General features: G+C 46.4%; 1 protein-coding gene across 1 annotated transcript in view; it reads right to left on the bottom strand.

Annotated features, from left to right (window-relative positions):
- Window positions 1–1,524: 1,524 nt before the first annotated feature.
- SMOC2 (SPARC related modular calcium binding 2) overlaps window positions 1,525–12,301 on the bottom strand; it is a 156,313-nt gene continuing 145,536 nt past the window's right edge. The window contains exons 11-13 of the mRNA XM_081250874.1: window positions 11,567–11,841; window positions 5,247–5,284; window positions 1,525–3,070 (exon numbers count right to left, since the gene is read on the bottom strand). Coding sequence (XP_081107000.1) covers window positions 3,053–3,070; window positions 5,247–5,284; window positions 11,567–11,841 — 331 coding nt within the window. The 3' untranslated portion in view covers window positions 1,525–3,052. The remainder of the gene's footprint in view (window positions 3,071–5,246; window positions 5,285–11,566; window positions 11,842–12,301) is intronic.

Raw genomic sequence — 12,301 nt, 5'->3', positions numbered from 1 at the left:
TCATCGTCATGATTACCGCCATTTCAACTACCACCATCATCATCACCACAGAGCACTGAGCTTCGTGCTGTCTACATTCTTACTTTCTCTCTGGAGTAGCTCTGTTGTTTATATGATTCGGGGTCCACTTGGCAGTTTATGACTATGTCGGTCATTTCTGCACGTTGATTACAAAAGTTGACACCTTTCATCTCGATCACTTTAAAAAATTCTGGATGTGACGTTCACGGGCATGATTTATGAGCTGGTCAGTGCACTTCTAAATAATCTCCCACTTGGAGAGTTTTGACAAGGATGCAGGAGAGCATTTTTAAACATGAGAAGGAGGCGAGGGGAGGTTCGGTGGGGAGGCAACTATCCCTAAAAACAGCTACACCAGGTACGTAAGGGAACTAACTTCTGTTTCGGCTTTGAAATCTTAATACTTCGCAGTAAGAGCTATCTGGTCCAGCCCCGGCGCACTGGCCCGCTGCGTCCGTGGCTCCACCTCATCCCCACCTTTGTTCAGGCTCTCAGCCTCCGTGGGCTCCGTGTCCTCTCCCGCCTGCTCCAGAAGCAGTCCGACCTCTGCCTGCTCAAGGAGCGTTCCCTCTTCATTCCTTTCCAGCAACATCTTGACTGCACAATTGAAATGCTGAGGTTTTACAAAGATCACACTTTTCTGAGTAGAGAAAAAAATAGTGTGGGGCACAGGGAGATTTACAGGAAGGAATAGAGAGTCCTGGAGGAAGCAAGACCAGCTAAGAAGCTGCTGAAGTGACCACACCATGACTGACCACAGTTAACGCTGCTGTTTGGTGTATTTGAAAACTACTAAGAAAGTAGATCCTAAAAGTTTTCATCACCAGGGAAAAAACAACAACTTTTTTTTTGTATCTATGTGAGATGCTGGATGTTACCTAAACTTATTGTGACAACTATTTCACAGTATGTGGGAGTCAAATCATCATGCCGTGCACATTACCCTGACGCATTGGCGTATGTCAGTTACATCTCAACAAAACTGAGAGAAGCAGCAGCTCCTGCAATGGTCCAGGTGAGATATAATGAGAGTCTAACCAAGGGCGGACACTGGGTCTGGGGACGGGCTGGGGACCAAGAGAAATGGCCTGACAGGGTCTCCGGTGGTGTGACTTGTGAACAGCATCAGCTTTAACCACAACAAGAACCTTTTCTGTCTCTTCCATGGTCCACAAAGCTTCCGGCTGGACGGGAAGTCCTCCCAGCCTCCGGTACCTGGTGAGTGGACGGCTGCTTCCCATCACGAGGGCAAACACTGGAACCCTTTGTGCCAGGCCCTCACCCTTTACACACATGGATACACGTATCCTTCACCCAGGGGTGCATGCCACTGTCGTCCCTGTGGATAGAGCAGGAGACTGAAGCCCCCAAAGGCTAAGTAACTTGTCCCAAGTCCCGTGGCCAGAGGGGCAGAACCGGGGTTCACTTCACTCCAGCCCAGGGTCCCCGCCTTGCTTTCCAATGGTAAACATCCTCAGAATGAAGCAAGAGGCCAAGTACGGTTTTGATAGCATATTTTATTTTAATCTAAGAAAAATGATTAAATTCAAAGTTCAGAAATATAAAAGATCATCCAATAAATTTAGGATGCTAACTGTTTCTTAAACAATGGTGACACACACTGGAGCTGGTTTTGTGTTTCCAAAGTTTCCGTTTTGACTTTTGCACGGTTTAAATGAGACGCCTCTTGAAACGTCTTCATGCAAATTCAAGATCGTTTGACAGAACATGTGTTGGGGGGTCTGGGGCCGTGAAGATTTTTTTCCCAAACCAAAAGCTAGAGCCGAGACAGCGTCACAGCGTGTCACCCCAGCTCCGGGGCTGTCCCCTAAATGCTTCATGGAGCCCATGGGCACCTTTGCGGAGGCCGGGGTCCAGCTCTGAGACGGGCAGCCGGCTGCCCTGAGGGCCCGCTCTGCTGCTCACAGGGGGGCATTCAGCTCCCCACCTGCCCCTCTCAAGTCCCATTTGGATGAATTTCCCATCGGCAAACCCTTGAGCCCTTGAGACCTCCAGGAAAGAAGAAGGGATGGTGGGGGACCCACAGGCCTTTGTCTCTGGCTGCCAAGATCAAGACCCAGGCACAGCTTCGCCTGGCTGTGCCTTCTTTAAGGGGACTGTTCATAATTTGTTCAGGGGACAGTTTTACCTTCCAGGGGGCCCCTGGGTGGGCCACGGTCGGATGGGTAGGGGCAGGGTGTAAGAGAAAAAGCAGGCTGACAAGCGTGTTTAGCTGGCTTGGTCAGGTCATGATGAAATTTACTTTTCTGAACGATGGACCCCTTCATGCTGCCTCAGAAAGGCAGAAAGAATTCTCTAGCACTTACTGCATGAATAATCTGAGCCCAAGGCAAAACTCAAACAGAAGCTTGCAATGGAAAAAGCAGGCTCATCAAAAAGAGTTTGAAAAACATTCTTTTCTACCAGGGCACTACCTGTAAAGATCACTTTAGTGGTTGGGTAACTCATTGTGTGAGCGAGAACTTTGGAAGGAAAACCAACAAACTAACACAAAATCCCAAGAAACAAAAAGACCCATGCACTCATTAACTGCATGACGAAGATAGCAGTTGATTACAAACTTCTATGGCGCCATGAAGCTTCCAACATGGATTCAGCGATGCTGCCAGGGCAGTAGATTTCCAATGATGCCAACCTGGTGAGACTATTAGTAACGGCCCTGGTAAGGAGATACAGGCCTGGAGCCAGAGTGCCTTAGGCCAAGGCTTCTGCCAGGTTAACATGCGTAGGAGGAAGAAATTAAGCTTAAATCCACTCAAAATACATCTCCACCAACTACAGATTTTGAAGGTCAAAGAAGGACACATACATTGTATGTGATTACTTTTCTGAAGCCAGCCTTTCCATTTTCACAGATTAAAGCCATCTGTTTAAATATCTCATTTCTACAAAGTGAATTTACAGTTAAAGTACAAAGTGCAATACTATGTGTTTGTTTTGGTTTTTTTAATTGCTTTTTGGTGAGGGAGTCGACCACGTGTCTAGGACCCGCCATGGATGTGTCAGTCGTTTATCCTTGCTTCCTTGGCTGAAAAAGAGACAAAAAAGAGATGTATTTAGACATTTGCATCACTCATCTCTGAAGACGAAGACTTGCCTTTTAGGAATAAAATAAACCCAGCTGGTAACAACAAGGAAAAAAAGCAGTATTTTTAAATAGATGTGAAAAGAAAGAGTGCTTTATTTGGGGTGTAAGAATTTTAAAAAATAATAAAAACATTGTGGACACTTCTCAACTTCTAGCACTTTCCTCCCACTCAATGATCAGAAATATCAGGAAAAATATATCAGTTGAGAAAGCATTTATTTCAAGGAGTGTAAGTGTGTTCAATATATTAAACATTGCACAGAATCTCCAATCACCATGGATTTATCATATAAAAATACTTTTAATACTAATTGATGCTTCAAATTTGATAAAGGCATGTTTTCTTTTAACATTTTTCTTTTCATCCTTTCCATTCACTATTTGGCCTCTCTATGAAATACAACTTGAAAAGTTTTGTTTACTAAATTACTGGAATTCTGCACTGTGCCAATTAAAAATAATATAGAATGAAAAGGAGAAGCAAAGTACAATCTTCCAGGTTTATTTCTCCATGTAGACCCATTCTGACCAGTACAAGTTGGTCTATTTAAAATAATTACACTTGAACATTCAGGAGGCTTCTGTGTTGGCTTTTATTCCCCAGATAAATATATGAACAGGGGACAAGAAGAGAGACTATATCTCCTGCATTAAGTGAATAAGAAGTCTTGTTTTAATTAGCTGAGGATAAAGATAAGCCATCAATGTATTTTACCAGCAACTAAAGCTGGCCAGATTTTCTGGAGGAGGGGTGGCACTAACGTTTTAAGCTATGTCAGCAGTGGCTGATGGCAGTGTTCTGATCACTGCTGAACTGTGATAGAAACCGGAGAAGATACCAAAAAAGACAGCTCACTTTTCGATCAAATATAAGCTTCATGCATCCTACTGGCTGTCCTTCATTTCATAGTTCTTGTGTTTGGTTATTCATATAGTGAAAGATTTTGGTGGTTGGGACTCTGATTCTTCAAAGAAATCTGTAGGGTCTTCAATCACTTTATCACGTGCCAGCCACTGCGGAACCTCATCCCAGGATGCAGTGATAAACACCATAAAAAGAGCTGGGGAAACCGCTCTGGATTCCTTTTCGGGGAAAACCTGAGTGAGTCTTGTGTTTGGAACAGAGTTTATTTCAGGCTGAGGCAGCGCTCATGTGCCCGTCATTGGCGTTATATTAGGAAAACAACCGTTTGGAAGTCTTCGGAGCTCGGGCCGGGTCATTGCTTTCAGACCAGCCCTGTTCTAAAGCACAAGTGATTTGCAGTGGGATTTTAAAAGTTGAAACCATAAAGAGTTGCGAAACAAAGAAGACCGACCGTATCACACATCTTTCCTAATGAAATGGTTTTAAATTGCATCCAAGGTGCGCGTGGGAGGTCTCCACTTCAAGCCCACCACAAATACGGGGGCCTGCCTTAGGGACCAGAGACCTGGAATCAAGCAGGTGAAGACAAAATACATAACAAATTGACAAGTGGTCTTAAGAAAGGAGGATGTGGCCCTGGCTTTGAGAGAGGGAGAAATGAATCGCTCGTGTTCATCTTCTGGAAAATATTCTGACTTTGCAGAGCCTGTGGCCTGGGATGCTGGGGAGAGACACCACAGTTATCTCCTTTAATTGCACAGGCAGAAATACAGATTCAGAAGCACAGAAGTATGTTTATGAGCACACACGGCAGGAAGTGAAAAATCCCTTCTGGAGCTGCCACTTGTCTCACTCGGATCCCTAGATGAAAAAAGAAGACTCCCCGTCCCTGCAATCTCCTTAACCAAACGTAAGGAATAAATTACAAATCCACATCCTGGAGAACTATTTAAAAATAAATATTTCCAAAAATAAGGGGACTCAGAAATTTTTCTAAAAATAATAAAATAATTGAAATTTCAAGTAGCAAGAAAATAATAGTTAGGGCAAAATGTTGATGCTGATGTTTCAGCAAGTTGGTAATTTCTGACAAAATTTTGCATGGCTATTTGGGGCCTCACAGGGGTGTAGACACGATAAGTTGCTCCTTTTCTTGGAAGGAACTTCACTTTACAAATTGACAGAACCTCAATTTTTATTGCCTATAACTAAAGCAGTAAATTATTAAGGCTACAATGTAGACATACTCACCTGCCTATTAGAAGTGCTTTCAGCATTACCTCTAGGGGCTAACAGGGAAAAAAAAGAAAGATTAAAAACCAAATATTCTTTATTTAGTAAAAGGTTAAATAGAATGTTTCAGGAAGAAATCCATATCACTGTAGGAAAGTGTCGTCCGCTGGCAGACTTGTTTACATGAGAAAATATGCATCTACACATACACTGAGCATAGATTATAAATAGTGGATCATAAAAGTCATGATGTAAATAATTCCCAACAATACAAATGCTCTGGCCCAACTTTAGAAGACTGTTCCATTTTACCCAAAACTCCAAAGGTGTGTCCACTAGCTGTGGAGACCTCCTTCCCCGAGTTTTCAAACTATCCCAGGGAGAGAGGACCCAGGCAGCTGGAAGTCTAGGAACCAGCACCGGGTCTTTGAAATCTTTTGGTTTTATAGTTAAATCACGAGAATCATTTAACTTGTTTGGCTCAAAATAACTGTTCCCAAATCCTGCTTGGTTCCGTCTGTGCCTCCTTCAAGACTGGGACCTGGGACATCACCTGTGGAGGCACTTTTCCTGCCCCAAATCTCCACCTGAAATTCCAGCCCTCGCCCTCCCCTCCCCCATCACTGCCTTAGCTAGCATCACCCATCACACAGTGGATTTTTCCTATTTATCTCATTTCTTGCATCCACACTAAAATGTAAGCTCTAGAAGGATGTGAACTTTTGTCTGTTTTATTTACTGTGATTTTGCCAATGTTTAGAGCAGGAGCACCTGTAAATATCTTTCGAATGAATCAGTAGACGGAGGGAGCATCCCTCATCTCAATTGCCTTAATTGTTGACATCTATCCTTTCAATTAAAAAAATAAAGAGCAAAATTATTCTGTGTTCAAACTTCTTCTCTTGCTATATTCAAGCAAACAGAAATAGAGCATGAAAATTTGAAACACAAACATATTAAGTAAATTGAAAAAATATTAAATAAATGGTAGCTAAATGGACTATCTCTTTCCATTGTAGTTTGAATGATCCAAGGATCGGGATAATTTCTGTTGCCACTCTCCACTTTGCTTTGCCTGAAATGACTACTTTACAGAGAAAGTAGGCTTTTGGCGCCATTGGTTCAAAGTTAAAGAATTTTAAACTGATACTTTGAATCTAATCTAAACCAATTGCACTATCAACAATTGCCAGATTTTTCTTGGTTTCTTTTATGGCAAATATCAGTCTACTGGTCATTGGAGGTAGCTACAGATTCAAGTTAGGTTACAGCAAGAAAAGTTAACATTTTTTGGTGTTTAGAACTTTGCTATGTAGATGAAGAGAATATAAATTTCATTAATGACTGGATGGAATATTCCACTCAAGAAGGAGTACGGAAAAGCTCCATTTAAATTACATGAAGGGCAGAAAAATAATAAACTGTTAATTAATTTGAATGAAACAGAATGTACATCATCAAAGTAAATATGAAGCCATGCCACATCAATAAAAATACTTTTTGGTGAGAAAATGAGTATGTATTTCCCAGCTCCTACCACAGAGCTCAGCGATGGATGTGTGTGCGTGGCAGGAAGGGTGGCTTCATCGGTATCGAATGATAGTGATTGTTTCCAGGTGACACAGCGAATGGCAATTTGGCTGTAAGGCAATATGCCTGAGAGAATGTAGCTGGCATGGCAGTCTGGCTGAAAAAGATAATTTGGTCAAAAATGAATATTTCCTAATTGCTGATTTTCTGCACAATGGTCATTTTGGAGAATCATGAGGGCATGGTATCATCTTTTGTGAACTTTTTTTCTGAATTCTTCAGAAGTTCTTTTTTCTAGGCTCTATCAATTCTCAATAGTTTTCAGGTTTTTTTTTTGCATTTTTGCATTTTTTGTAATGGTGAAAATTGAGATCAAGTTCCCAATAATATGTCTTAGTTGCAAAAATTTAAATGCAAAATCTTGTGTACTTGCTTAAAATAAGTGTGATTAATGAAGTATATATATTATGGCACCATTTTGTAGTGAAAGTCATAGTACATAAATACATAAGTATATGTGCATAGAAATATTTTTTGGAAAGCTATAGATCTGGTCTGATTTTGTCTCAGAATAAAAGGTCATGTGTTATTTATGTTCTTTATTTAATTTCTCATATTTTTTAGAATAAAAAAATGTATTGTTAACTAGTGAGCAAAAATAAAGAAAACAAAAGAAACTGGTAACCACTTGTATATTTAGACTGTCCCAACTAACCTCTTCCAGAATATTTAGGTTTTTCTGACTTTTCACTATTTCAAATTACACAGGGTAGGAAAAAATAAATGATAATAAAGTTGAAAAAAAATAAGAGTTGAAAAACTCTTAGAGAAATTCTGCAAGATAAAAAAAAAAAAAGGGTTACAAGATCAGCTAATAATGTATCCAAATCCCCAATGCTCATTTTTGACCAAATTGCCACTTTGACCAAATTTAGCTTATCTGGGGGAAGAGAGGGGATTATACATGCTATCTTCCTGGTTACTAATGAGACAATAAAATTCAGACACATCGGTTTCGTCAGAGGCACATAAAGAAGATAACTCAAGTTTCTGCAGTAATTTAAACATTTCTAATAAATGATGATGACATCAAGGTGTTCTACTCTGTTATTCGCTCCCCTGAGAGCAGGGTTACACACCCACCCTCTCCGTGTCCCCTTGTAAGGCTGTGCAGAGACCCTGGACCCCTCTCGGCAACAGGACGTGGCCTGCACCCCTTTTGCGCATCCGCTCTGCCCGCGAACCTGTTCTCTGTTCCCCTTGTGTGTTCTGTCCTCTGTGCGAACACAGCCCCGGCCCCAAGGAGAGGTGTGGAGATGCTCCTGCTCCGCCCCCCACCCAGGGACAGAGGGCAGCATCCTGCAGCCCGAGAGCAGCCAGGGCTGGAGTAGTGCACTTCCTCTGTGGGCACCATCTTCTCCACAGCACTGGCTCCTGATCTGTTGGACTGGCCACACCTCAAGTTTTCCATTATTTAACCAGGTTATAAAACAATAGGGCATGTGATCGGCTAAGGCCCTTGAGCCAACTCAGAGGTCCAACGCTGGTGCTGACAGGGAGGTGGGGTTTGAGACAGTTTTGTTTACAACCAAGGGTAGGTGTCCAGGATCATGACCCTGAAGGTGCTGGATTCATGTCAGCTTCCTGAGGCCTCAGCGTGCAGGGGGAGAGCTGATGTGGTGTCCCCAGAGCAGAGCAAGACCAACCGACCTTCCGCGTTTCCAGGAAGACCAGCTTCCGATCCCATTTCTCCCGCGAGGGCACCCTTGGCTGGCAGACGCCTGACCAGGAGCCCCTTCTCACGGTCCCTGGGCTCTCCGACGAGGCTGTCCTCAGGTGTCACGCAGTTACCCCTTATGCCTCGGGCTCTGACCGGGCAGTGTGGAGGCTTTGCATCGGAGATGCTCCAGGGGAGCCACCAGTGTCCCAGTGTTTGGCACAGGGGCTGGGCCGTCCCGTCCATCCTTTTGGCCGCCGGGCTGGCACTCAGGTGCCCGGTCCAGTGATGCTTTCCCGAGTCCTTGAGCTGGGAGCTGCCTCCTCAGGGCCCGGGCAGCAGCCTGCTCACACCCACGCCTTACATGTGGGCCATTCTAGGGCTTTTCTATCTTCCCTACGAACTGGGGAGCTTCTGAGACTGAGCTCCCACCTCCGCCCCGTGATTCACGGCAAATCCTCGACGTCTGTGTTGAACGAATGAATGACTAAGGAACTGAGCACTTCGTTAGCCACAAAGTCAGAAGTCCTGTACCTGACCGAGGGGTGGGATGTTCACACCCTCCTCAGCACCATCTGTACCTTTGCAGAAGCTCAGGACTCACCCGCGAGCGCAGTGGTTCCTAATGCCCTGGAACCCGTGGGCTCAACACAGGCTACGTGGCACCAATTCACACCAAGCGCTGGTGTTTAAACACCACACCCACTCATGGTTAACGCTCTGGAAATGACCCATCCACACTGTGGACTGAGCTACGAAGAGCGGGGGCGGGTGGAGAGCGTGGCCTTCTCTGCAAAACCATAGGGCTGGGTCAGGCGGCGGTATCCAGGATAGTGATTTCTCCGCTGCTCAGAATTCATCTTGAAACTCTTGGCGGGGTCCCGTTCCATCTCAAAATGCCTCACACTCGCCGCCGCTCTGAGGCCAATTATGCTCCTGGCAAAGCCGCCCTGCACTGGGCCTCCGCCCCCCCCCCCGCCCACTCTCCCTGCCAAGCATCTCCATTGGCTGACTTCCTTTGTATTTAGGAAACGTGCAGAAAGGACCGTGACCCTGGAGAGGGACATCCCTCAGGCACGCGGACGAGGCTCGGGTTTGGGTGCTCATCCAGAGGGGGGTCCTTGCAAACAATGGATTGGCCTGGGCCCTTCAGAAAGGGGTGATGATTACAGATTAAAAGGGCAGATTCTACACACTGTTGAGCCTGCACTTAATTTGCTCATTGAAACCACAAAACTGGACTCTTTCAGAAGTTCAAGGCTGGCTTCTGGAACGGAGGAAGGGCCACCGCGGCCCCAAGCCAACCTGGCAACAGCTGAAACGAGTCATCGGGTCAGAGTTCATCCCCCTCCCCGGCAATCACCAGAGCCCCAGGGCGGGGGGAGCTACAGTCCCCCGGCCTCCAGCTAGCCGGCCACTGGCTCCCTCTTGGCTCCCATGGTGATCCCCTGGGCCTCTGAGACGCCTGGCTGCCAGGATTTCTGTCTAAAACTGCAATAGGTCACTTGTCTCTTGGGACCCTATGGGGGACCAGAATCGAAAAAAAAAGCATAGGATGAGTGAGAACGTCTGTCCAGATCCAAGAATCACAGGCAGTGTCAGACAGCAGCAGTGACCCTAAGCCCCAACAAAGGACAGCAAGGGTGGGGGCGACTGCCTGGACTGGAAGCGTCCAAGGCGCCCCCGGGGGCTGCAGGGCCGGCCTGCGCAGGGTTGAGGAAACCTGACAGAAGCTGCAGCCCAGCAGGCGCCAGTGTCCTGCGGGTGGACCTGTGCGCTTGGGCCGCTGTTCAGGGTGGACCCGTCTCACGCCTCGGGTGGCTGTAGGGCTTGAAAGCCGCACGGCGCTCTTGGGTTTCTCATCTGCAAGTGAGCATGAGGGCAGCCTCACCCCCATCCCTGGCCTGGTTGGGAGAAAAAGAGCCACGGGGACCATGAAGCAGGATGGTGATGGGGGCCGGTCACCCCCTGACCCGCTCAGCCCCTCCCCCCGCCTGCAGACACACAGCAGCACGGCAAATGCTGCACACAATGTCTCCACGACCAGAGTCTTCTGAGTCTGATCCCCATCAGAGGGCAGCAAGGACCCACATCATGCCAGGAAATGTCATCATCACCCCACAAGGTCAGCAAAGTGGGTGGCCGCGTATTTTTACCACTGTTTGCAGTCTGGACATGTTCGGGGCAACATGAAGTGCACTTAGCTTCCGAGACCCCATAGAGAGGTCTTCAAAATAAAACTCAACTCTTCCAGGAGTAACTTCTCACAGGAAAATCAGCAAGAGTCCTTTCACAATTACAGGGATCTAGCCTGGAACCAAGTTCGGCTGAATCATGCGGAATGACTATTATGACGAGTGCTCGGGACACAGAAACTGATAAGACAGATGCAGTCCTTTCCCGAAGCCCACAATCGAGGTCAGCGGCCGGGACTACCACGTCCCAGCTGAGCTGCAACTACGAGGAAGCGTAAAGACCACCATCTACGGATGCTCCGGAATCTACTATCAAACTTGTTTCATGTTTCAAATATGCTACAAGTTTGGTAACAGAATAACAGAATCATAAATTAACAGAGATGGGAGAGGTCTCTGCAAACCATCAAGTCTGCACACGGCCCCTGGGCTGCTGACAGCGTCTGGGTTCCCGGAAGAGACACACACATCTGGTAACGCAGCTGAAACACTGTTTCAACCATTGAAATAACTGGCTTGGAAACAGGAATTACTGAACTGCTAATGAACCGGGCTGAATGCTTGGTCGGGGTCATGCATGGAGTCCCCGAGTTACTCCCAAGGGTGCCCACTTTGCTGTTCAGCATCCAAAGGCGCCCCTGGAGAAGGGCACCCCCTACCCCGTGCCCCTCAGATGGAACAGTGAGACTTGTCCCCAGACACCACTCAGCTCCCACCTTTCCCACCCGGCTTCCCCTTGACCGCTTACGACGGTCTGTGAGCGCTTCCACGGACGGGTGACCTACAGTCATATGGCACATCAGACTTCCCTCCACCTTCAGACTGCAAGGACAGTCTCCACATCTTAAGACTAGAGTGGACAGGCGTGGGAGCAAAATAAGGAGAAAGGCTCTTACTGTGCCGTTTCCTCGTGTTAGCTTCGCCTTCTTCTCTGGTCACGCCCAGGCAGCCCATCAACTCTTGCAGGGAAATGGACTTGTCGTTATTCACATCACAGTATTCAACAAACTTCTTCACGCATTTTTTGGGTTTGGACTTCTTCCGAAGGAATCTCTTGAAGGGCTTGATTTCCTTTTTGCCGATGTCCCCACTGGAGTTTTTATCCAGAAGTTTGAAATACCAGTGGACCACTCTCTCCTCCAGCGTGTGGCTGGGGTCAGGTTCCGAGAGCCTGGAAGACACACAGGTGGTCAGAGGCCCCCGGCAGCCTGGCTGCCTCCCCACCCCGGCCCTGGTCCCTCCAGCAAGGGCCCCTGTGCTCTGAGTTTCCTGGAAGGAGGACCTAAGTCTGCGTGGCTTTGCCATTCGATATAATGATTTTTAAAAATAACTTAGAAATAGAAATTTGGCAAAACATTTTCAAGTTGGTTTCAAAATGGCAAATGGCACAGTGAACTGGTGCAGGCCAATCACGCGCTGGGCGTTGGCAAGTCGTGAGGACAAAGCCCCATGGGGGTGGCCCATCGGCTCGCACGTCGCACACCTGCCCAACCTGGGACCCAGAGGCCCTCTGCGCCTTTAATTGTGACTCGTGGGCAGGTTGTTTATGCCACGGGTAAACTAAAAGGTGCAAAACAACATATATCTTAAAGTGGCAACCAGACATCTTTCCCCGGATTAAAAAAAAAAAA

Source organism: Mesoplodon bidens (assembly GCF_964165515.1).
Source record: "Mesoplodon bidens genome assembly, chromosome: 12".
Lineage (NCBI taxonomy): Eukaryota > Metazoa > Chordata > Mammalia > Artiodactyla > Ziphiidae > Mesoplodon > Mesoplodon bidens.
This window is presented reverse-complemented; position numbering and strand designations above follow the sequence as displayed.